Below are 24571 nucleotides of genomic sequence, written 5' to 3'. Positions count from 1 at the left end.
GTTAGCACCAAGGGAGCAGGTGTGGCATTTAAGTTTTGTGCACTGGTTTCTATGATTTAAGTTTGCTCTGGAGTGATATACATGATAGTTGTGGGCGATATATAGAAGTCCTTGATTTTCTAAGACAGTTTTACTCTCAAGTAATTTTTTTCTATAAATAGACTTGTCAGATCATAGGTTTTTGAGTTGAATGTTGCCTCCTATCAATTTTCCTAACTAAATAAAGCAGTAGAAAGGAGGTGACATAGACAGGTGTGTTTTCGGGGGAGGTGCATAAGAATATATTTTGGATAGATAACTGTATAGCTCTGGCTGTAATGTGGAGAAAGGGTTAGAAGCAGAAATTCAGATCAGTTAGGAAGTTTGTGGAGTATTTTGAATGACAGGTAATGAGTATCTTAATATGGAATTTTAGCCATGTTTGGGGTATAGAGATTTTGCGTGCTAAAATTGTGTGGTGCCATTTACTTTCTCTTCTTGCTGAGAAAATAGGCTGGGTATGTCAGGAGTCCATCCATGCTGTTTTCTCTCTGATGACATCACAATTTTGGAAAGCAGTCCTGAGAACTGGAAGGCTGCTTCTCGCTCTGTTCACCTCCAGGGAGATGGAGGCCCCTTGTCCATAGCTGGCTGCCCTGAGGTTTGTTATCCACAGGGCGTTTGTTGCTAAATTGGGGGTTTTCTACTTTAAAGTGGCATAAATCAGAGTCGGGTCACTTCATGATGAACATAACAGCCCAAAGTGCACCATACACCACAAAATCATTTCATGAAGATTTTCACCAGACCATAATTTATTAGCTAGTGCCTGTGCCCTGAAAGTTAAGGGAATAGGGGAAGGACTCCCTGTAGATCTCTGAATCATGGCCATATGCCTTGGTTGAATTTTAGGGTTTTCTGACTCCTCACCGCATAACCCACAAACAAATTTATTTCCTACTCACCAAGAACTCCACTCCAGTTGTACTGGTTTCTTCATATTTCTCTAAAAAACTGTGCTGCTTTCTGCCACATAATTTTTGCTCATTTTAGTCCCTTATCTGGAATATCTTCCCCCTTTACACTCTAATTTCTTGAACCCAAAATCTGTACATGTGGCAGAATCCCATTATATGTTTATTTTTTTTTCCATTGTATGTTTAAAGTGGAAGAGAAAATGGAGCTTTCTAGGAAACAAAAGATTCATGTTTACTAAATTTTCCACTGTTAACTTTTTCCAGCTGTGTGAAAGTGATATGACTTGTGTCAGGGAGGAAAACCATAAGGGGAGAAACTGTCTTATATTTCTTTTATCTCCCAATTTCACAGTGATGATAAAAGCTCAGTAGATATTAGAGAAATGGTTCATGATTCATCTACTATGTGTCCTATTATGTCACACCATGCCATAGCATCCCAGACTTTCTCAATTTCTTCCTCACACTAACCTATAAAGTAAGTGTTATAATTATTTCACAACACTGCCTTCTAGAGTGGGGCTAGATTGCACCGTAAGTCTGCCTGAAGGCATAAAAACAATCCCACAATGGTAGTTGAACTTATGGCTTAGGTATGAGGCATAAACTATGGTTGTTTTAATTTGGAATTAAAGAAATGGAACAAATCACATGTTTAGTGAGTGTCTCTGCCTATAACTAAAAAAAAAAAATTACATTATAGAATTATGGTATTGATATTGCTTTAATAAATCTGCTCTTGTCCAAGTCTGTTGTTAATGAATTAAATAAATTCATTCAAAGCAATCATTACCGACACAGTCATCCTATTTGGCGATGAGATATAATAATTGGGGAGGAGAAGCGTTCCCATTGCAGATAGTCATAGTTTTGTAAATATATTTTTTTCCATCTAGACAGGTAAGGGAAAGATTTTTGGCAAAATCAAAGAATATAAAAATACCTCCCTGCACAGTAATAAAACAACATACTATTACAAAATTTAATCAAAAATTACATGTGTGTGTGTTTACGTATATTTTCCTTTGTTAAGTTTCTAAACCTTTAAATACAACTAAAATTATTTTAGGTTAAAGAAAGAAAAAACTTTTATGTGGCAAAATATAATTTGCCTTTATTACCCTTAAAATCTAGAAGAAGATTATACTAGTGATTATTATCTTTCAATAATATAATCTTGCCTAATACCAATGAAACCAATAACTCCAGAAATATCAATATTACCTAGTGAAAGAGGAAAGAAAGCCTATGCAGTGTGGGTTTGTTAATTAATTTTTTCGATATAATAATCCTTTTATTTTTTGAACTCTTTTCTACAAAATTATTTTGTTGTCATTATTGTTGTTCTAATGCATTCTTCCTTTATCCTGGGCTTGGGGGTAGCATGGTCTGGGAACTGTGGAGAAAGGACACAAGGTTTTAAGGCAGATTGTGTGCTTGTAAAGTTATTATAATGGAGATTCAGATAGCTTGGGGTGTGACGTCACCAAGATGGCAGGGCAGAAGATGTTGGCCTCCATCTTCCCACAAAGAACAATTAGACAGCTGTCCAAGAATGAAAATAGCTTTGGGAGATCTCAAGGGTCCACCTAAGAAGTTTCAGCAAAATAGCAAAGCAAAATAACCTGAGAATAACCACACAAAAGGGGTAGGAAGAGCGGCTTCATTTTGCCTGCATTATTCAGTCCCCAGGTTTGCGCTACTCAGTGCCAAGAAGCAACACCCTAGCCAGAAAGGGTTCTCCTTGCAGGCACAAAGAGAGCAGAATGACTGACCAGATGAGTAACCATTTGGAGTTACACAAAGGACCTGGCCCTGACTCCTGTCACTGGCCTGCACCTCCGTGTACCAGCAAGTAGTCCCTGTGAAGACCTGCACGTGCACACAACTTGTTCCAGTTTCTGTAACTGGCCTTTAGTGTGTGTGCACCTCTGGCTAGCCTCGGTGGCCACGTGAGTGGCCAAACCCCCACTGCTGTGTGTGCCTGAAGCCAGTCCTGATCCCTGTCACGGACCTACACTGCTGGCGGCACTTGCAAATAGCCCCTGGAGGGCACACCTGCTGCTGCTGGCACTGACTCTGCTTACCAGACCCTCCAAAGTGCCTGGGCCTGCAACAAGCCTCTGCAGCCACCTGGGTATCCGCTGATTGCCCATGTCCTGCAGCTACGTATGCACCCACAGTTGGCCCCAGACCCTGCTGCTGGCCAAGGCTTTTGCCAGTGTATGTGCACCAGCAGTTGGCCCCTGTCATGATGCAGGCACCTGTAGCCAGCAACATAGCCGGCTCTGGCCACCACTGCCAACATGCCCTGTTCCCTTTCCTCTGAGAAGCCCAACAGCCATTCCAGCCAGTCAGGGCGCCACACAGCTCTTGCTGTCAAGGATCATGCAATTGTCGACATCATGCACCTCAGCTGCCTACGCCAATTAGATACTTTGCCACCTCAAATCTTGACATATTTGTGAATTTTAGTTTTCACCTTGCCATTGATTTCTAGTTTCATACCATCGTGATCAGAAAAGACACTGGTATGATTTTTATCTTCTTTTTTATCTTATGACTTTTTTAGTGGTCTAACACCTGGTCTATCTTGGAGAATGTTTCATGTGTGCTCAAGAAGAATGTGTGTTCAACTGCTGTTGGACAGAATGTTATCTAAATGTCTGTGAGATCCACCAGGTCAAACATCTAGTTTAAGTCCAATGTTTCCTTATGGATTTTCTGCTTGGATGATATAACCAATGTTGAAAGGGATATTAAAGTCCCCTGCTATTATTGTATCTCTCTTTTCTGTCTTTGGGTCTGTTGATATTTACTTTATGCATTTAGATGCTCCTATGTTGAGTGCATAAATATTTACAAATTTTATATCTTCTTGTTGGTTTCTCCCTAGCATTGTATCATGACCTTCTTTGTCTCCTATTCCTGTCTCAATCTTATATAAATTAAGCTGCCCCTGTTTTCTTTCATGTTCATGTGGAACTTACTATTTCCCCCTCCATTCACATTCAGTCTGGGTGTGTCCCTAAAGCTTCAGTGAGTGTCTTGTGGATGGTATATAGCTGGGCCTTGTGTTTTTACCCATTCAGCCACTCTGTCTTTTCATTGGAAAATTTAGTCCACTGACATTTAAAGTAATTATTGACAGGCATAGACTTACTATTTTTTTTAAAGATTTTATTTATTTATTTGACAGAGAGAGACTCAGCAAGAGAGGGAACACAAGCAGGGGGAGTGGGAGAGGGAGAAGGAGGCTCTCTGCTGAGCAAGAGCCTGAGGCAGGACTTGATCCCAGGATCCTGGGATCATGACCTGAGTGGAACCACTTAATGACTGAGCTACCCAGGCACCCCAGGCATAGACTTACTATTGCCATTTGTTAATTGTTTTCTGGCTGTTTTAGAATTCTTTTGTTTCTTTCTTCTTCTCTTGCTCTCTTCCTTTGTGACTTATTTTCTCTAGTGGTATACTTCAATTGCTATCTTCATTTTTGTGTATCTATTATAGGTTTTTCCTTTGCTGTTACCATAAGACTTATATAAAGCATCTTATATTTACAATAGTCTGTTTTAAGCTGATAACAACTTAAATTCAAATGCACACTAAAACTTGATACTTTTACTTTCATACTCCCACCACATGTTATGTTTTTGATGCCACAATTTACATCATTAACTTATATCAATTAAAAGCTTATGGTAGTTATTTTTAATATTTTTGTCTTTTAGTTCATACTTGGTTTCTGTGATTTATCCACCACCATTAAAAATTAGACTATTCTGTATTTATCTATTTGTCCTTATTGATGAAATTTATCCTTCCATGTTTTCCCGTTATCCTTTTGTTTCAGATCAAAGAGTTCCTTTTAACACTTCTTGTAAGACTGGTCTAGTAGGGGTGAATTTCTTCAGCTTTTGCTTGTCTGAAAAGCTCTGTATCTCTCCTTCAATGATGAAGGACAGTTTTGCTGGGCAGAATATTCTTGGTTGGCTTTTTTTCTTTTTCTTTTAGCACTTTGTATATATTATCCCAGTCTCTCCTGGACTGAAAAGTTACTCTAGAAAAATCTACTGATAGTCTTATGGAATTTCTCTTATATAGAACAAGTTGTTTTTCATTTTTCTTCTTTTAACGTTCTCTCTTTGTTTGTAACTTTGTCCATTTAATTATAATGCATTTTGGTGTGGTTCTTTTTGGATTTATGTTATTTGGATCTTACAAGTTAGGGAAGTTTTTAGCCATTATTTCTCTCTTTTTTTAAGATTTATTTATTTTAGAAAGAGAGAGTGTACACACACAAAAACGTGAGTTGTGGGGAGGGGCAGAGGGAGAATGGCAATCTCAAGGAGACTCCCTATTGAGCCAGGAGCCTGATCTGGGGCAATCTGGAGTTCAGACTCATGACCCCGAGTTCAGGACCTGAGCCCAAATCAAGAGTTGGATGTTTAACTGACTGAGCCACCCAGGTGTCCTACCCATTATTTCTTTCAGTTTCTAAAACTTATGATTTCACTTGTATGTGGAATCTAAGAAATAAAACAAATGAAAAAGGAAACAAAAAGAATCATACTTCTAATTCAGAGAAAAAACTGATGGTTGCCAGAGGGAAGGGGGTTAGGGGAATAGACATAATAGATGAATTAGAGTGGGAGATACAGGCAGTGAATAAGTTATGGGAATTAAAAGGTATAGCACAGGGAATATAATCAATGATATTATATTAGCGTTGTACGGTGTCAGATGGTAGCTATACTTGTGGTGAACAATAAGGTACAGAGTTGTGCAATAATTATGTTGTACACCTGAGACTAATGTAACACAGTGTGTTGTCTATATTCAAATAAAAATTTAAAAAGAAATTTTTTTAAAAGATGTTTTTAAAGTTTTCTGTCCCTTTCTCTTTCTTTTCTCCTTCTGGGACCTCTAGAATGTGAATATTGATCTGTTTGATGGTATCCCACATGTCTCTTAAGCTGCCTTCTCTCTTTTTTATTGTTTTTTTCTTTTCTACTTGTTCTTCTGATTAGATCAAGTCATATTTTTGAGTTTGCTGATCTTTTCTTCTGCTTGATCTAGTCGGCTATTGAAATCATCTACTGGATTTTCCAGTTAGTTATTATATTCTTCAGTTCTATGATTTGTTTGATACTCTTTAAATATTTTATCTTTATTGAAATTCTCACATTGCTTGTGCATTGTTCTTCTTACTGGTGAGCAAACTCATTACTTTGAACTCTTTATCAAGTAAATCACTTATCTTCATTTCATTAAGGTCTGTTTCTGGAGTTTTATCTTATTCTTTTGTTTGGAACATATTTCTCTATTTTCTTCATTTTACCTCACTGTCTGTGTTGGTTTCTGTGCATTACATAAAAACTACCATTCTTGATGGAATTGTCTTGTATAGGAGACAAACTGTATTATTGATGGAATTATCTTATATAGGAGACAAACTGTATTATTCAGCCTGGCTCTAGCTCTTGGTTTTCTCTAAAACCTTTGTGATTTGGCTTACAGTAGTTGAGTGTGTGCCAAGACCTGTTGGTGTTGCAAAGGGGAGAATTTCAGTCAGCAACTAGATAGATGCAAGCTGATTGGAAACAACATTCTCAGGCAGAAGCTTTTGAAGTATGCAAATAAACCTCTGTCAGAGAAAGACTAACAAAAAGGCATATCTGTTGTCTTCTTCTTTTTCTTTCTTTCTTTTTTTTTTTTTTTAGACTTTGTTTATTTATTTGAGAGAGAAAGTGAGAGAGAGCACAAAAAGGGGGAACTATGGAGGAAGAAGGAGAAGCAGGCTCCCTATAGCCCCATATGGAGCTCCATCCCAGGACCCTGGGATACTCACATGAACCGAAGGCAGATGTTTAACCAACTGAGCCACTCAGACACCCCTTCTATTGGCTTCCTAAATGCTGAACCCTAGAGGGATAGCCAATTAGGAAGCATTTCTTTGCTTGCTAAGATCCTTCAAAACTCATGCATTCAAGCTCCACTTGCTTGCATAGCCAGGATATCAAGAGGTGTGTCCCTTGGGAGGCAGCTGCAAAAACTGGGGTGCCGAATATGTATATAAACTCCAGGATGATATTGGTGGTTTGGAGCAGGCTACAGGGAGAATGCTAAGATCATGTCTATTGGCTTCTCTGTTCTCTGGGGAGATGCATGTTGTATTAGGCACCTAACCCTCAGGCAGCAGTTATAAAGTATGCAAATAGACCTCTTTCGGGAAAGACTGGGAGATTGGCATTTCTCTCTTCTCATTTTGCACTGAGCCCTGCAGGGATAGCTGATTAAGAAGTGTTTTTGTTTTTGTTTTTGTTTACTATAGTCTTCCAAGAATACAAACTCAAGAACTCGGGCCCTACTGGCCACCAGAGTCAGGCAATCAAGGTGTGCATCTTCTGGGTAGCAGCTACAAAACCTGGGTACCAGACAGGGGTTCAATCTCCTTTTCAGGAGACACTGGTGACCTGGAGCAGGGCAGAGAGAGAATATGAAGATGGTGAAGATGACACCTGCCAGCCTCCTCAGTCTCCAGAAAGAATTGCAGCTGACCCCTAGATGTGTGTTAAATTAGAAGCCCGACTCTCAGGCTGTAGCTTTTTTTTTTTTTTAAGATTTTATTTATTTATTTGAGAGAGAGACAGTGAGAGAGAGCATGAGCAAGGAGAAGGTCAGAGGGAGAAGCAGACTCCCCATGGAGCTGAGAGCCCGATGCAGGACTCAATCCGGGGACTCCGGGATCATGACCTGAGCCAAAGGCAGTCGTCCAACCAACTGAGCCACCCAGTCGTCCCCTGTAGCTTTTAAGATATGTAAATTGACCTATTTCAGGGGAAAACATTTTTTGCTGCTACCTCTTCACTGAGCCCAGGGGACTCACAAGAAGTCCTCACAAGCCCCTTAAGAGCTGTTTCTTTGTTTGCTATAGTGTTGTAGGTCTTGTGGGCACAAGTCTCATTGGCTTTTGGGGCTAGGTGTTTTGGGGCCTGCCCCTCAGGCGGAAGTCTTAAAAGGCAGAGCACTCCATGTTGGATCCAAACGCTTCTCTCCTCAGAGAGAAAATGGAACTTGGTAGTTTTCTCCCAATTGTATGTTGCTGTGATATGGTAGTGTTTACAGTCGTGGTGTGTCTCAGTCTTTCTTACACATTTCAAAGTGGGGCTTTTTTTATTTATTGGATGTGTAGGAGTCGTTCAATTAGATTTTTTTTTTTCTTCAGAGGGAATTGTCCTATGTGTAGCTCTAGATGCAGTGTGTCCATGGGACAAGGTAAAGTCAGGATCCTCCTATATTATCATCTTGGACTTGAACCCAGTAAGTCTTACACCAAGCCTATGTTTTTAACATAGAATTAATTCCCCCACTAAGTACCTCTAGGTTTGTCAAGATAAGATGTTTAAGTGTAAAGCACTTTGAAAAGAGTGGGGCTTTATATAAATAAAGGGATGATTGCTTTGGCTTGCCTGAATAAGTGAATTCAGAGTGGATGAGAAGAGTGTGGGTATAGGTCATCTTTACTACTTCATGGCAAGACCTACGCAAATCTCCCTCTTGCTCAGGAAACTGCAAGTAAAGCCAATTTAGTCTAAGCATTCTGTCACGAGCCAGGTGCCTTAGAAGTCCCAGTATTTGTTGTCACGTTCTTTTTGAAAGAAATAGCAAGGTGGCTGGCTTATATTCCAGTTGTCTGAGCTGCCAAATGACTCTTAAAACAAAAAACAACTTTCTTCAGCAGCACACAGTGAAGTTGCCTTTCTCCTCCCTCCCCATTCTTTCATTTTAATCCTTTATAATGTGTGGTTTCCAGACTCCAAAACTATAAACAAAACATGTCTGTTCTGTAGTTTCCATTATCCAGTGCAAATTGAAAAAAGAAACCATAATGTTTCTTAATCTTCTTTAAAAATTTCTTTTTACAAATAATTTATTTCCAAATATCAGCATTTCTTACATGATTTGGATGTAGTAAGGTGGAATAGAGACAGAATTCATATCAACCTATTGCAGATAAGGTTTTCCCCCTGAAAAACAGCATAATCAGGGTAGGCAGTTTCCCAGGATTTTTGTGATCACTATTCTGGAGATAATACTCTGCAAATAAACATGGGCATTGAGGAAAAAGTGGTTACTACTTTTGGGAAAAAATATCTCAAAGAAATAAAGGGACACCAAAACTGTTTCTTCTCCCTCTTTCTTTCTAAAAGATGTATTTTTTTTTTCAAGCATTTACAATAAGGTAGAATTGAACTGTATTTTTATCATGACTTAAATTGTGCAAACACCTGGGAATTAAAACTTTTAAATAGTAAGTGGAATTTGACCCTTGTTGAATATGTAGATTTGAATATTTAACATCATTTTTTCCTTGTAAGTTGTATCTTTTACGTGTTCTATAATGCCTCCAGTTAGTGTGCTAATTCCCCAGTGTAGTTTCACAAGACAATATTTTCATTTACTAACAACATTTCATAGTACATTAATAACATCAACACAATCACATTCCTCTCTGTGCCAGCTTCAGGGTTATTAGAGATGTAGGGACATTTGTTACGCTAAGGTAAATATCAAATATCAGTTGAAAAAGAGGGAGAATAACAGTGCTTTTGCCGCCAGCCCTAAGTTCCTTTGAGATGTATATGAATACATATGATCTGTTCAGTCTTTAAAGCATTTGCTGGTTCAGCTGTGATGCATATGTTGGTTTTCAGACAGTTTTGGAGCATGTTGGGGGGTGATATGCATATATGAAAATCCTACGTATAAGTTTTGAGGATGTCATTAAAGTTTGTTTAACTTTAATTTAAACATAGACCTCAAAGACATATAAATGATACTAGTTTTGATAGATTTTGGAAAAGTAATTAAAAATAGAGTAAAGCATTAAGGAAAATAGTAACTAAGATTTTAATGGAATTTTTCAGACTAAATTCTATTCTATTTTACTTTTTCTCTAGCTCCTAATGAAAACAACAGTTCATTTATTTTTCTTAAGTTTTCTTTAAATTCCAGTTTGTTATGTGATGCCTGGGTGGTTCAGCTGGTGAAGCTTCTGCCTTTGGCTCAGGTCATGATCTCAGGGTGCTGGGATTGAGCCCCATATCAGGCTTTCTGCTCAGCCAGAGAGTCTGCTTCTCCCTCTCACTGTCCCTCTGTGTTCTCTCTGTCTCAAGTGAATAAATCAAATCTTTAAAAAAATAAAAATTAAAAAAAATGTCCAGTTAGTTAATACAGTTTAATATTAATTTCAGGCATACCATTTAGTGACTCAGTACTTATGTACAACACACAGTGTTCATCATTAGAAGTGCACTCCTTAATCCCCATCACCTGTTTCACCCATCCCCTTGCCCACCATCTGGTAACCATCTGGTCATTCAGACTAAATTATATTTTAAATGAAATAAATTGATCATTAATTTTGTCTAGGGTATTACTTTAATCCCCTAACCAGATATTGATTTTCATTTACTTCTCTCTACTGTGTGTGTGTTTTTTTTAATTGTGTAGCATTCTGAACTGCTGTATAAAGAATTGTTTTAAAGTTTAAATATTATAACTTCTTCAACTAGGGTGCTGTTAATATTTTAGCTAAAAAAAGAAGAAAATGTTATATTCCTTTATACTATTTTGAAACATGAAAAATGCACTGATTTTTTTTTTTTCTTTATAGGGAAGTAAAACTAGGGGTACCTAGATGGTTTAGTACGTTAAGGGTCTGCCTTCGGCTCCAGTCATGATCCTAGGGTCCCGCTCAGTGGGGAGTCTGCTTCCTCTTCTCCCTCTGTCTCTCCCCTGCTGTCTCTTTCTCTGTCTCTCAAACAAATAAAATCTTTTTTAAAAATTGGAAAGAGGGGATCTGGGTGGCTCAGTTAGTTAAGCGTCTGGTTTCGGCTCAGGTCATGATCCTAAGATCCTGAGATAGGAGCCTGTTGGGTTCCCTCTTAGCAGGGAACCTGCTTCTCCCTCTCTCTCTGCCTGCTGCTCCCCCTGCTTGTGCTTTCTTTCTCTCATTCTCTCTCTCTTTCTCTCTCTCTCTCTCTGTCAAACAGATAAAGTCTTGGAGGAAAAAAAAAGGGAAAAAAATTAAAAGGCAAAGATACCTTATAAATGTATATTTTACCCTCTGTGTTGTTGCTGCTGTGGTTACATAAGAATGTATTTTAAAAAATGGAAAAAAAATCAGAAACCCTTAATACTGAATACTAGCATCTTTTGTGTTTTTTTCTTTCAGCTCTCAGGAGAAGTGATTTTGCAAATTGCCAATGAACCAGTTCTGCCCTTTAATGCTCTCGATGTAGCTTTAGAAGTTCAAAACAGCCTTAAAGGTAATTTTTCTTTGAATTATAGTAATTTTAGCAAATGAAAGATTGTTCAACTAATTTTTAATGAGCAATGGATAAAATCATATGATATCTTATTAACTATGACAACACAGGACTCCCTGCCTGGAGAAGATTATCATGAGAAGGGCTTAGAAGAAATCGGACTGCCATGTCAATAGAAAAGAGGTGTATTTATGTGTGAGCACAAGACAAAATATCAGATTATAAAGGATGTTTCATCTACTTCCCTTTGTCAGAGAGATTTATAATTTCAAACTTCTATTATCATTTATAAATTCCACATGGAAAAAATATAGATCAGATATTTTTCCAAATAAATAAAGAAGGAAGCAGGTAAGTGAGTTTGTAGCTAACATTCAGTCAGTTCAAACAAGATTGACCCAGAAGTTTCTCCTTTGGGATTGATTTCTGAGGTAGATGCCAGATCACTGAAGTGTTGGTCCACCCTAGATTAAGGGTGACAAGAAGAAAATTATTTCCATAGTTTCTATTTCAATCCCTTCATGTTTGAATACATCTCTTTCTGCAGAATTCTAATACCACCCTAATCGTTACCTTCATTTCCCTTTTATCTACATACAAAGCTTTCAACTAAGCTTGTAATTTGTCTTCATTAACCAAATACTAAGGGCAATATTGTAATTAAAAAATGTACCCACCTCTTTGAGTCACACATCTTATTGTCAGATATTTAATGTGTGATTTGTAGACATATACATCTCAATACAAAAGTCAATATTTTAACTATAATCCTTAAGCAGTAATTCTTAGGAAATGGTCATTCATTCTTTTTTTGGGGGGGGTGAATTATTCTTAACAGTCAAATATTTCCGGTATCTGTAAGTTTAATACTTTTTTTTTCTTTTTTAAATCTTGTCTATCAGGATTGCTTCTTAACCTGGAGAATACTATAACACCCCCCCCCCAATGATTCTTATTATATTGGCTATAAACCATAACCCTGAAAGCAAATGAGCTATTTAGGGTTATTTGTTCCCATATGAAGTGGCCTCAGATTGCTCTGTTTTTGGTATATTGAAGTTGGTCTCTATACAGTTTCCTTTTTTTTCCCACTTTTGTCAAGCTTCTATCATAGACTTGCTTGATGCAAGGTTTCCATGAAACTTCAATTTGTAAAAAATGTAAAATATGAGTTTCTGTGAAACTCCATAAAGCAAAGTGCAATGAAATGAGGTATGCCTATATTTTGGGCAGCATTAGAGCTCAGAAGAAATAGCTGTATTTTAATGAGATAATTCAATACAATTATTCAGCCTTCAGGAGGGTTTCAAATACAGCACTGACATAGTTGTATTTAATCAGGCTATAGCTCTAATGGGAGAGGGACAATGAATTAGATAAGATATAACTGGGAGTATGTGCAAAGGAGCACCCATGGGAGTGGACCATAGTATCTAAATTGGGCATGGAATAAAGTGAGGAAATGAAGGCAATGAGGGGAAACAGAAAGGGAGGAGGAGTGACAGATGCTACTTCCTGGTGCGATCAAAGAATTGGGAGTGAGTGAGCTAGAAAGACTCTTTTGCTGGTGGCCAGAAAATGGGATTGTTAAAAATGTGATCATACAGAGTGAAGACATCGGTAATGACATTGTTCAGGCAAGGACATGACCGTGGCAGTGGGATAGGAGGAAAGGAGGCTAAGGGAAAAAGAGTCTAGAATATGTGCATTTGGAAATGGCCAAGAATTGAAGCAGGAGTACTTATTATAAGAAGGAGTGACAAAACCAGGAGCAAAAAAACTTCAAAGAATGCACAGTAATGCAGAGGACCCTCCTAGTGTTCTTCTAGGGAAAGGGCTACAAAGTGCCTGGGAGAAGGAACCACCACTTGAGAGGGCTGTCTTGGATGCAGTATCCTTAGGAGAAAGTCAGATTTTAGTTAAAGGAAGAAGGTACAAAAAATATCATGAAAATAAGCCAGGTTAATAATTCTTTCTTTAATAGTTATATCTAAAAGTGTGTTAGTACTAGGGGGAAAAAATAACCAAACTACGGTCATTCTACAAAGATTTCCACTGTGGGCTGATGCTACTAAGGCTAGATGAACCTCTCCCTAAAATCAAGTTTCTTAGTTGGGTGAGCCAGGAGCATTTTGGCTTCTTGCTGTTATATTGGGCTGCTTCCACTCTACGTAAAGAACTTTTCCTTTGGTTGTCGGTTTTGTATGAGTTGTGTTTCTTTTGATGTGAGACACCTTGGGTCTCCCTCTACTTTCACTCAGAAAGATGTGGGCAGACTTAAGATGTGCCTGTACTAGAAACATAAAACAAAGCAAAAGAAAAATGTAACAAAAACATCAATATACAAGCAAAAAAAAAATATTTTTACTGTGACTTGAGTGTAAATGTTTGTTCAAAGTGATATGATTCATCACCTTTAAGCTATTTACATTTTTGTGTTTTAATCATCATGATTCAAAGTTATTTACTGTATATCAAGGTAAAACATCATTCAAATATCTGCTAAATTATAGGAAATTTGATGTACCTGTTCCATTTTGCATACTCTGGTTATTACCTTATTACTAAAATAGAATAATATGCTATAATGTGTGAATAATGGACACAATTTATAACAATTAAATAAATATTTCAGTTTCATTTTAGCTACAGTCTGAGATAATTTCATTAGCTAAACAGAGTTCCTGTACCATGTTAAATGAAACATCTAATTTTACTGCTTAATACAAGCTTTAATTGTTGATATATTTTCTTATTTTGTTATGACAGCTAGCAGTGATTAGTCTTGAGTTCTCAATCACAGCTTAAAAAAAAAAAAAAGTGACCTTCAAGGCTGGACTATAAAATACTGTTTCTCCCTACTGCAAAGAGTTTACGTATGAAGGTCTCTGAAACCCAATTGCATTTTCAACGGTGTAATTTTTACCCCTTGACAACGGGCCATCTTGTTTATTTATTACTCTAGTTTACGGTAGCAGCAGACCATTCTCTACTGTTCTCACAACCACCAGAAAGAAGGATAATTTACCAGTGAATAATTTGTTTGAGTTGATTTATTGTACAGTCTTGAAAGCTCATTTTGACTGAGTGACCTTGGCTCTTAATATTTGGTCAATGCCAAACACATAATAGTTAGAGAATGAATATTTATATGTGGTACATGGAGATATAATGTAAATAGTGACTGATAAGATAACTGATATGCTTCAGGGGTACATTTTTGCAAATAAAAGTATGTCCAAAAAATGCACATGCAGGGCACTGGTGCTAGTGTGCAGGCAGCAGAGACAGGTGCCAAGAATAAACGAAGTAGCTCCACACCCTTGAACGTGGAAGCAGACTAAGGCCTGAGCATTTAACAACCTGACTAAATTTACTCTTTCTCACTTTATCTACATTTTAATGTTTAAAACAGCACTTCAAAATAGCTAAGGGACTTTGTGAATCTGATGCTTTCTGTTTAATATCTGCTCTTTTTCTTAATTGGAATTCTGTTATTTACCATTATTGTAAAACCTACAAATGACCAAATAAAGTAAAAGTCACTTTCATTTGATCTGGCTATGTACACATTTATTTAGTGCAGGCCAGACTCAGCAGGAAACAGGTTCTAACTGTGTGGCTTGTTGCCACCTTCTGATTGTCTCACTAAATGTAAAATGGTTGTTGGCAGGATTTTCTCCTGTTCTTTGAAAAACCGACAATGGTGACTTTATCTGACTTTTTCTCTTTTTTTTATTAGCTGATAATTCATTAGTGTCAATCACTTCATTGTAGAAAGAAAGATAGTATTTCATCGTCATGATGTGACTGAGCCAAGTGCGCTGTTCCTCTAAGATCTGTAGTTTCGTATTTTCAATATGTGTCAGTTCTTTTCCACAATCACAAGTGACTGAGACCCATCTGATGCCTTTTTTTCTTTCTGAGTAATTTATGATGGATGTCCTAAATGCAAAAATTATGTATGTGCTTTATAAATTGTGTGATTCTAGTCCTCAGCCCATCTATCTCCAATCTTGATTTTAATTACCACCAACTCCAACTTTGGACTGCCCTAGAAATAGTAAAGAGTGGGTACATTAGGTACCTAGCCCTGTGTCCTCCCTAAAAAATCCAAATCCATCCAATTAAAATCTAAACAATAAAATAAAATTTTTGTTCCCATGGAAATTCCGAATCACATTAGATTTCTAGTAGTTTGACCCAAACTGGCATATCTGGAAGTTACCATTTTGAGTGAACAGGACTTAAAAGCTTTCTCTCAGAAGTAGCTTACCTTGCTTGCTCAAACTGAGAAAAATTCAATAAGAAATGGGCCATCCACTGAGTACAAATTCCTAAAAATATGTTTAGTATCAATCCCCAGTATATTTTTTTTATTTTAAGATATTATTTATTTATTTGACAGACAAAGATCACAAGCAGGCAGAGAAGCAGGCAGAGAGAGAGGAGGAAGCAGGCTCCCTGCTGAGCACAGAGCTTGGTGTGGGGCTCGATCCCAGGACCCTGGGATCATGACCTGAGTGGAAGGCAGAGGCTTTAACCCACTGAGCCACTGAGCCACCCAGGCGCCGCCCCCCCCCAAGTATATTTTTGTATGAACTGTGACTACATAACTAATTAAAATTTGTATTTCATATATTGATATCCCACATCTAGTTCAAGCAAGGAGATGGGACAACTGGGTCTGCAACAAATTCTGGTTGTCACTATAGTATCAGAATTTGTCTCCTGAAACTAGTTTTTCTTTCCTCCCACTTCTTTTTGAACTCATATTTTTATTGAATAATGTCCCTTAGTTAATATCCAGAACATGTCATCCCTTTTGTATTCCTTAGAATTATACTTTCTTTTCATTTATGTCCTGTGTCACAATTTGTTGCTATTTCTACAGCTTCCCTTTATCATAATTTCTTTCAGTAGTCTGAGTACTTCATTCAGATTTGTTTCAAGTTTTCTTTTCAGTATCTACATTTTATATGTGTCACTACATTGATTTAAATATGGTAATGACTTCTGACCATTTTCCTACTTTCCCATCATAGTAATGGTCTATTATATTGTGAATTTTTTCCCCCCTAAGTGCATTTTAAGAGTAAAACCCTGTGCCCATGACAGAATATTACCACAATCCATTTTTCTGTAAGTATTGCCTCTCCAGCAACAATTTTAAAGTTGTGTTTTTTTTAAAAGATACTTTTAATCTTGGCTCATAATAGAGCATAAAGTATCCTTGACCTCATACTGATTAATTTTATTCAATCTTTTTTTTTTCATTTTCTTGGCTTAACCAAAACATAATTAAACTCATACATATTATTAAATATACAACTCCAACTTTCTGCCTCAGGAGGAGACTGGTAAAAAATAAACCACACATGAATTTAATTCATCCAGGGAAGTTTTGCTCACTCTTCCAAAGCAGCCAATATCCAGATCAGTTTCTGCACCAGGCAGACAGACACTGTTGGGAGAACTCATTCCATGCAATATGGTCAAATTCATGCTAGATTTTCATCTGTGTTGGCTAGCTGGATCCTTGGGCAATATTTAGAATATGAGAAAATTTTCAGAATGCCTTGCATACTTTTTAAGAAGTGGCCGACCTGATTCTTCTAAGTATGCCAGTTTGGTGCCTTTGGAAGAGGGATTTCTACTGTTTTCAGTTTAGACATAATTATCTACTGTCTTCTGGCATATTGCACTTTTAAATAATATCCTTTTATCAATGTATTGTAAAATCAGTGTTAGATTATTTATCAGCAGTGTACTAGCTCCCACATTTCTCTCTATACCTGCGTTTTGTTTGTTTAACTTCTTTAAATAACCAGCTGAGATGATTCATTGTGATTCATACTAAAGAAGCCAGCATGAAGAATAGAAAATGTAGGATAATAAAGGACTGTTGTTTCCCCTGGATGAAATCATATTGGCAATTTCTTTTTTTCTCTTTAGCGATGCCACAAGATATTTTTAAAATGACATTAAGTAACATACATTTTCCCCCCAAATAATCTTCTGTTCTGCTTTTAACCACTGTGTTATGTGAAACATAAATCATACTTTCCCTTGTCACTATAAATCAGTGAAGTCTAAGCTATGATTTTGCAATTGTTAGCACCTTTAAAGCTGTGATAAGCTCATCCATAGAAGAACAGGTTCTGTGAAATACTATTAAAATAAAAAGCTATGTTTGTTTGATATAAAAATGTAGTTTTAGAGTATGACGAGTACATTTCACTCTTAATTTAAGATGAAATTGAGTGAGTATTTAAAAAATACAGCCACAAAATAGAACAAAAAGATAGAAAAGTGGAAATAAACTGAAATTTAAAACTTTTTAGAGGATAAAACTTGGAAGAAAGGCCACAGTGGTAGGTAGTAAAACCATTCTTTAAAATCAGACAGTTATGCATTTGTCTAGAAGGTTGTAGACCAGACTTAAACACATGGGTTTATGCCAAAATGAAACTCATCAAGATTCAGGAGTGCCTGAGGAGAAGAGGTAGTTTGGGCAGGTCCTGGCAGGTTAGAAAAGAACATACAGATTCAGTGGGGGCAGACAGAACTGTAGTTACTAGTCTTACCCAGATGTCTTAGAGACCTTAAGGATAGGACATGTATGAAGTTCCTTTGAGCTTCTGATCTACTATTGGAAATTGTTTTAGGATTCTGTAACAATGGTCCTCGAGAGGAACAAGTTTTCTGAGGACACCGTGGCACTTTCAGGGTCACTCCACAAAGCCCTAGGTAATGTGCCAAGTGTCTCATGTCCATTGTGACATTTAATCTTACTCTAGCCACATGAGCTGAACTGGATATTGTTAAGAGCAATTTAGAGATTAAGAAATTGTGAGTGAGGTGTGGGGTAGGGTGCGTTTATGTTTTCATTGGGTGTATCTATTTAAGCAGTAGGTTTAGGGATTGAATAGAGATAGCTCTATCAGATTCCAAAGCCCCTGCCCTTTCCACTACACCACACTGCCTCCCAAAGACTTGAAGGGGACAAGGCTGCAATGTGATGACTCACTAGAAGGTAGGAGTAGGGACAGGTTTCCTTCAGTATGTTTTAGAGCCTCTTCTGAACTGGCCTCCTTAAATCTGAATACTATCTCACTATCTATCCACTTACTCATAATTCCTCCTCCTCTCTCTCCCTCCCTCCTTCTCTCCTCTACAGTTAATATTACTACTGCTTATAATATCCAGATCTGTTCTTTGTAGAACACAATGAAAAAAATGGAAGGGTTGCAGTTAAAGGCAACTTTACCCTCTAAAAAGCTGAGGATTAAGGGATTAATTAGTAGCAATTAATATTATTGTTTACAGATGTAATATCCTTGACTGCTTTAATGTAGAAAGAGTCTCAGAACTTCAAGAGGTCCATTTTAGATGCCCTCGATTTCTGGGCAATTCCATGATCTGTCTTTCAAGTTTCACTTCTTCTCTGGATTTACTTAAGATATTTTTATACACAATAAATTCTTTAGTCTTTCTCATGAGCATTTATTTTATTTGATCCTTATTTATTCTCCATTTGTGGATTATATCTAGCTAGATTAAGAATTTATTAAGGTTGAAGATTTAATCTTTGCCTTTGCCTCCCTCCCAGTATTTATAGAACACCACACAAAATAGGACTCAATACGTTATTTACTGAAAATACATTTGTATTTTACTTTGAGGTAAAGGAAAAATGTATTGTTTCTGTTTGAAATTTAGAAGTCCATTTCAATTATCCCTTAAATAACAAGATAATTTTACTAGGCAGTCTTAATTGTTTTGTATTATATTAAGGTTGATTTTTAATATTCATCACATATCAGTATGTTCTGCCATGCTATAAAAAGTTATTAATGGGCACCTCTGTGGCTCAGTGAGTTAAAGCCTCTGCCTTCAGCTCAGGTAATGATCCCTGGGTCCTGGGATGGAGCCCCTCATCAGGATCTCTGCTCGGCAGGCAGCCTGCTTCCTCCTCTCTCTCTGCCTGCCTCTCTGCCTACTTGTGATCTCTGTCTCTCAAATAAATAAATAAAATCTTAAAAAAAAATTTTAAACTTATTAATTTTTGGCTTTTCACCAGAAGGGTGACAACTATTTTTGAAGGCTGGTTGTTTAATTCCTTAACTTTTATATTATCCCTTTCCTTATTCTTAAGAAGTTCGAGATGCAGTCCTTGGGAAGAAAGAATGGCTCCAGATTCATACTCAGCACATAGTAGAATTGCGAACCTTTATTATAGTGTCTACAGGGAAGCGTGTGATACAACAATGGGAAAGTGGGAGCATTGATTTGAAGACGTGAAAAGTGACATCTCTAAGAAAAAATCATTAGTCACAGTAGTTTTACTGTGTCTGAAAAATGAGTTGGTGCTAATTTATACTTAGTTTGTGTACTCTGATAACAGGAACTTCCATTTATGGTGATTTCTATGCTTAGAGATTGAAATGACTATTCTTTTTCCCCAAGGAAGTTAAAGGACAATAATATTAAGTAATCTATTCCAAACTACATTGATAGTAATTAAGTAGATGGAGCTCTTACATGTTTTTTGATACCAAGACCTGGGTCTTTAGACTCCCTGTGCATATAACTTTAAGATAATTGTATTAACTCTCACTGAGAGAAATCTCTAACTCCCAGTTCATTTTCTTTGGTCAATGGACTTACTGCTTATTAAACCTGAACTGTTAAGAGCCTCAATTAGTCCTCCATTCTCTGACATTCACTGTGACTTAAATGAATTTTTGTATATTCTTTTTATTGATTATTGGCATGCCATATTTTAATTCAATTTAGTTTAGTTTGACTTATCATTACTCTAAAATAGCTTCTTTTCTTATCTTTTCTTTTCCTTGGCAATTATTATTGAATTTTAGCAAAATTAGTTGTCCTTATTATATGCCAAACATTTCCCTAAGTGACTTTGTATGCATTATTTAGTATAATATCTCAAAATATTATCTTATAATTCAAAATTTACTCAACACAATTATTAGTAAATGAGTATTATGTCTTAGATATTGTGCTAGCATCTAGAGATACAAAGAGATAAAACATATTTGATGACCTGGTGGGGTTCTTTTCAGTCAGGGAAAGGAGATAGACAAGGCAGATAAGGATAAAAATATTGCAGGTACTATAATGTTCTGATCAAAGTAGATGATTCAGTGATATGCCAGGCATAGTATTAGTCTGAGGAAATGGCCGTAAACAAAACAGACAACAATCTCTTCCTTCACAGAGCTGACATTCTAACAGGGATTCAGTATCATGGGGGAAAAATCATTTAGCATCACAGCTTACATAGAGTCAGTGATGTTAGTTTCTGGGTCTTATTTAAATGGACAAATAAGTTACAGTTGTCATTAAAATGCTATTAGGAATCTTTGGAACATAAGTTATGTATACAAATGATTAAGAGAACATTGAAAGTAAAGCTACTTTTCAATTTGTAAGCTTATACCCTGGAAGTAATACATAGGGGATTGTGTAGATGGCAGGTGTTCACTATCAGGGTCCTTTCTGGAACAAGACAGTTCTTAAAGCTGTCAGTTCTCTACATCCTCACTACCATGAAAGATAAATTCACTTAAAGCTAAATAAAGTAGAATGGTACAATTTGTCTCACTTGATTCAGTAGTAATGTCTTCAATTCTGTACTGTATGTTAGATCAGAACAGATTTTTCTTTCTTAAGTGGAAGACTCTAAGATGTCGAACTTGTTTTTTTCTGTTGTTCAGTCTTTCTATTCCAGTATAATTCAAATGTGCTTTTTTTGTCTTATTTTTTTCCTTGTACAATGGTATTTCCTATAAGGCCCCCATATATTAACTTCAGTGAAACATCACAATTTAAAATAAACCATAACTTCACAAAATGGCATTATCATTAGAACTGTTTAAATAACAGAGTGCTGAATATCCTCAATGAGCAAAAACTTCTCCTCTCGCAACCTCAGGTTTTATTATATCAAACAAGATAATTAATGAATATAGAATGTACTTTGAAAACATCAAAATGCCAAAGCCTGTGAACTCCTACAATTAATTTTATTCATATTGTTGATGTCAGTGAACAGAAAGCATATAAATGTGGCAATCTCTTCATAGTTCTCATGAAAACCACTTATTTCTGCGCAGTTTTCTTTGGTTATTGGATTTTTTTCTGAAAATAATTTATTAAATCTCTTTTGTTTATTTAGTAAACAATTATTGAGTGTCATAATTGTGCTGGCTTCTAAAGAAAGTGACATGTGAAATAGTCCCCATCAGATGAAGGGGAAAGACAATAAATGTTTAGTTAGAGGTTGGTAATTCTATGAAGACATATTCTATACATCAGCTGTAATTCTAACCCAGATAATCTTTCCTTAGCTCCTCAGTTCTCTACAGTGCTTCTTAAACTTTAAAATGTGGGTAAAAATCTGGGCATGGATATTCCTGGGCTCTATGACTGGAGAGATTCAGCGAGTCTGCGAATCTGCATTTTCACAAAGACCAGGTGTTTGAGGATCTGGAAACCCTTGAACTTCACTTGGAAAGAGTCCTTTTGTGATCTTTCCCTTTTGCTTGAGACTTCCCCAGCCAAGGGTCCCAAATGCCCTCCTCATCTCTCCATTTGCTTTTATCAATGCCATGCTCTCAGGACTGCCAGTTTAGGCTGGCTGCCAGGACAGCCATCAGGCCCATGTTCATTTCCTCACCTCGATTTGACATAGTTCTCTGTATTGAGTTTCTGACCTTGCTGGAGTCAATTGTACATAATTTCCTGAGAACAACACCACCAACTGTTGCCTCACACAGAAAATGACTCAAATGGTGGGGAATATTGGGAAGAAGATGATGAGGGAATGTCCCTTTCATGGTATAACAAAAGATTGCTTTTTAAACAAGGTGGTAAGTCAAATCAGCTGGAAAGTGCCTAACTGTAGGGAATACTTTTTGTAACACTTTATAAAATATTCATCATTCAGCCCTCATAATCTATGAAGCAGATGCTATTATCTTATTCATTTTATAAATTAGGATACTGAAGCTCAGTAATTTGCCCAACATCACACAGCTACTAAGTGGTATAGCAGGGATTTGAACTCAGGTGGTCTAACTACAGTTTCTGGTGGTCATTATCACTGTACTAATGCTGCCTTACTCTTAGTCAAAGGAATGTCCTATTTTTGCTGCCACCATTCATATCAAAATGACCAGTAAGTTATACAAATAGGAACAAAACATAAACAAAAATCATCCCAAAAGCAAAACCAAGCAATGTAAACATTACATAGGATAGTTTTCAGTGTACTTTCAAGTCAAAGATATATTTCAGCTTCAAATTACAGGAAATTTTGAGTAAAACAAAGGAGCCCATGGACATATCACAACAGAGTAACATATCTCATGCTCTCAGAAGAGAAGATAACTTCTTTTACAATCTTTTTTTTTTTTTTCCTCACACAGAAATATAGGATATATCATGAAAAGCATGAATTTTTGAGTCAGAAAGATCAGGCTTCTAATTTTGGCCTGACATTATTTGCTTGATGATCTAGTACAATTTGCTTGTCTTAATTAATTCTCAGATGCTCTGAAATAGACATGACAATGCAAGCTTTAGTGAGTATTAAATAATATAAATACTTACAGTGCTCAATACAGTGTCTGGAACATAGCAGTCTCCCAATCAGTACTTATTTACTAGTATTATTATTATTAGTAGTAATTATTATTACTAGTAGTAGTGGTAGCAGTAAATATAATACTCTTAGCAGAATATAATATTTAGAATATTTTTGTGGGATTAATATTATAATTTAACTATATATAAATTTAATTATAAAATATTAACTGCCGTTCCTTCTTGACATCATGATTGCAGAATGATTATTTTGCTCCTTTGAGGATGTCTCTTCTGAGATGGACTCATTTATCTCCACCAGGTGATCAACCCAACACTCAACTGCTAGCTCTGGCCTCACGCCTGCGGGAGAGTGCTGAACTCTTCCAGTCAGATGAGATGCGTCCTGCTAATGATCCCAAGGAAAGAATGCCCATCCGTGTCCGAATGCTGAATGACATTCTCCAAGACATGGAGAAAAACTTCCTGGTACAGCAAGTGCCACCAGGTTTTTATAGGTAGGATATGTGTCTCAACCTTTATTTGTTTATGCCCCTCAATTAAATTTTTATGTTTAACTTTCAGAATGTGTACCTTCTGTGAAAATGACACTATTTTTAATGTATATATTATGTGTAGTTATATGAGTAATTATTATATCTACACTTCGAGGACCATTCTCTTACCCAAAGGAGATTTCAACTGCATGAGTATAGAATAAAGGAAATTGGCTTGGCAATATCATATAGAAAATGACTAAGAATTTTATTTGACATTAAGCTCAATATGAGTCAGACATGACATGGCTATGGGAAAACCAAATGGAATTATAGGTCGTATTGGGAAAAATACTTTCTTGAATGAATCATGAGACAAGCCTACACTATTTTTCATAGTAAGACCACATCTAGAGTATTGAATTTAGTTCTAGAGGCTACCTGTCAAGATAGAGCTAAATAAGTTTAATATTCTGGGGAGACTGGGATTTAGATGAATCTAGAAATGGCCAGGAGATTAGAAATATTAGTCGGAGGACCATAAGAGAGTGATTCCTAGAAACATTTTAACAATTTTAATATTTTAATAAACCCATTTTGATATGGAAGGGGGATTCAATTTTGGTTTTTAGAGGATGAGAGGAGTATAACATGGTTTTTATTTTATAGTTTCTGATATAGTAGACATTAAAGAGAGAAAATGGAATTTGAAAGATTCTAATATATTTCACGTATTCTTATTTAAGTTTTTTATTTTTCTACAAGACACAAAATATAAGTACACATGCCTTTCTATGTAATAGAGGCATATATAATGTGTGCATATAACAATTTAATATATGTGAGTGTGTTTATGTCTCGTGTGTGTGTATGCATGTGAGAATGTGAAAAAAGGAAGGAGGCAAAGAGATACTGAATAAATAATGAGGCAGGAAACTATTTGGCCCAGAACTCTCATTCATAAAGGACCTCAAATTTAGACTTTTGCACTACATCACTTTATGTGTGTGTGTTTGTGTGTGTACATATATAACATACAACATTAAAAATACTCTGGACTAAACATATTGTGCTTGACCTAAGGACACAACTAAGACTAAATAATTGAAGCCTGGATCAAAGATCCCAATCAAAATTCCACCGGCATATTTCAAAGTGCTGGAACAAACAA

At 36.5% G+C, this 24571-nt stretch overlaps 1 protein-coding gene across 5 annotated transcripts in view; it reads left to right on the top strand.

Annotated features, from left to right (window-relative positions):
* NAALADL2 (N-acetylated alpha-linked acidic dipeptidase like 2) overlaps window positions 1–24571 on the top strand; it is a 1358868-nt gene that overhangs the window by 1288834 nt on the left and 45463 nt on the right. For all 5 annotated transcript variants that reach the window (XM_032340827.1, XM_032340857.1, XM_032340836.1 and 2 more), the window contains 2 exons: window positions 11197–11290; window positions 23226–23421. In XM_032340827.1, the coding sequence (XP_032196718.1) occupies window positions 11197–11290; window positions 23226–23421 (290 nt within the window). The remainder of the gene's footprint in view (window positions 1–11196; window positions 11291–23225; window positions 23422–24571) is intronic.

The sequence above is a fragment of the Mustela erminea genome, chromosome 1 (genome assembly GCF_009829155.1).
Source record: "Mustela erminea isolate mMusErm1 chromosome 1, mMusErm1.Pri, whole genome shotgun sequence".
Lineage (NCBI taxonomy): Eukaryota > Metazoa > Chordata > Mammalia > Carnivora > Mustelidae > Mustela > Mustela erminea.
This window is presented reverse-complemented; position numbering and strand designations above follow the sequence as displayed.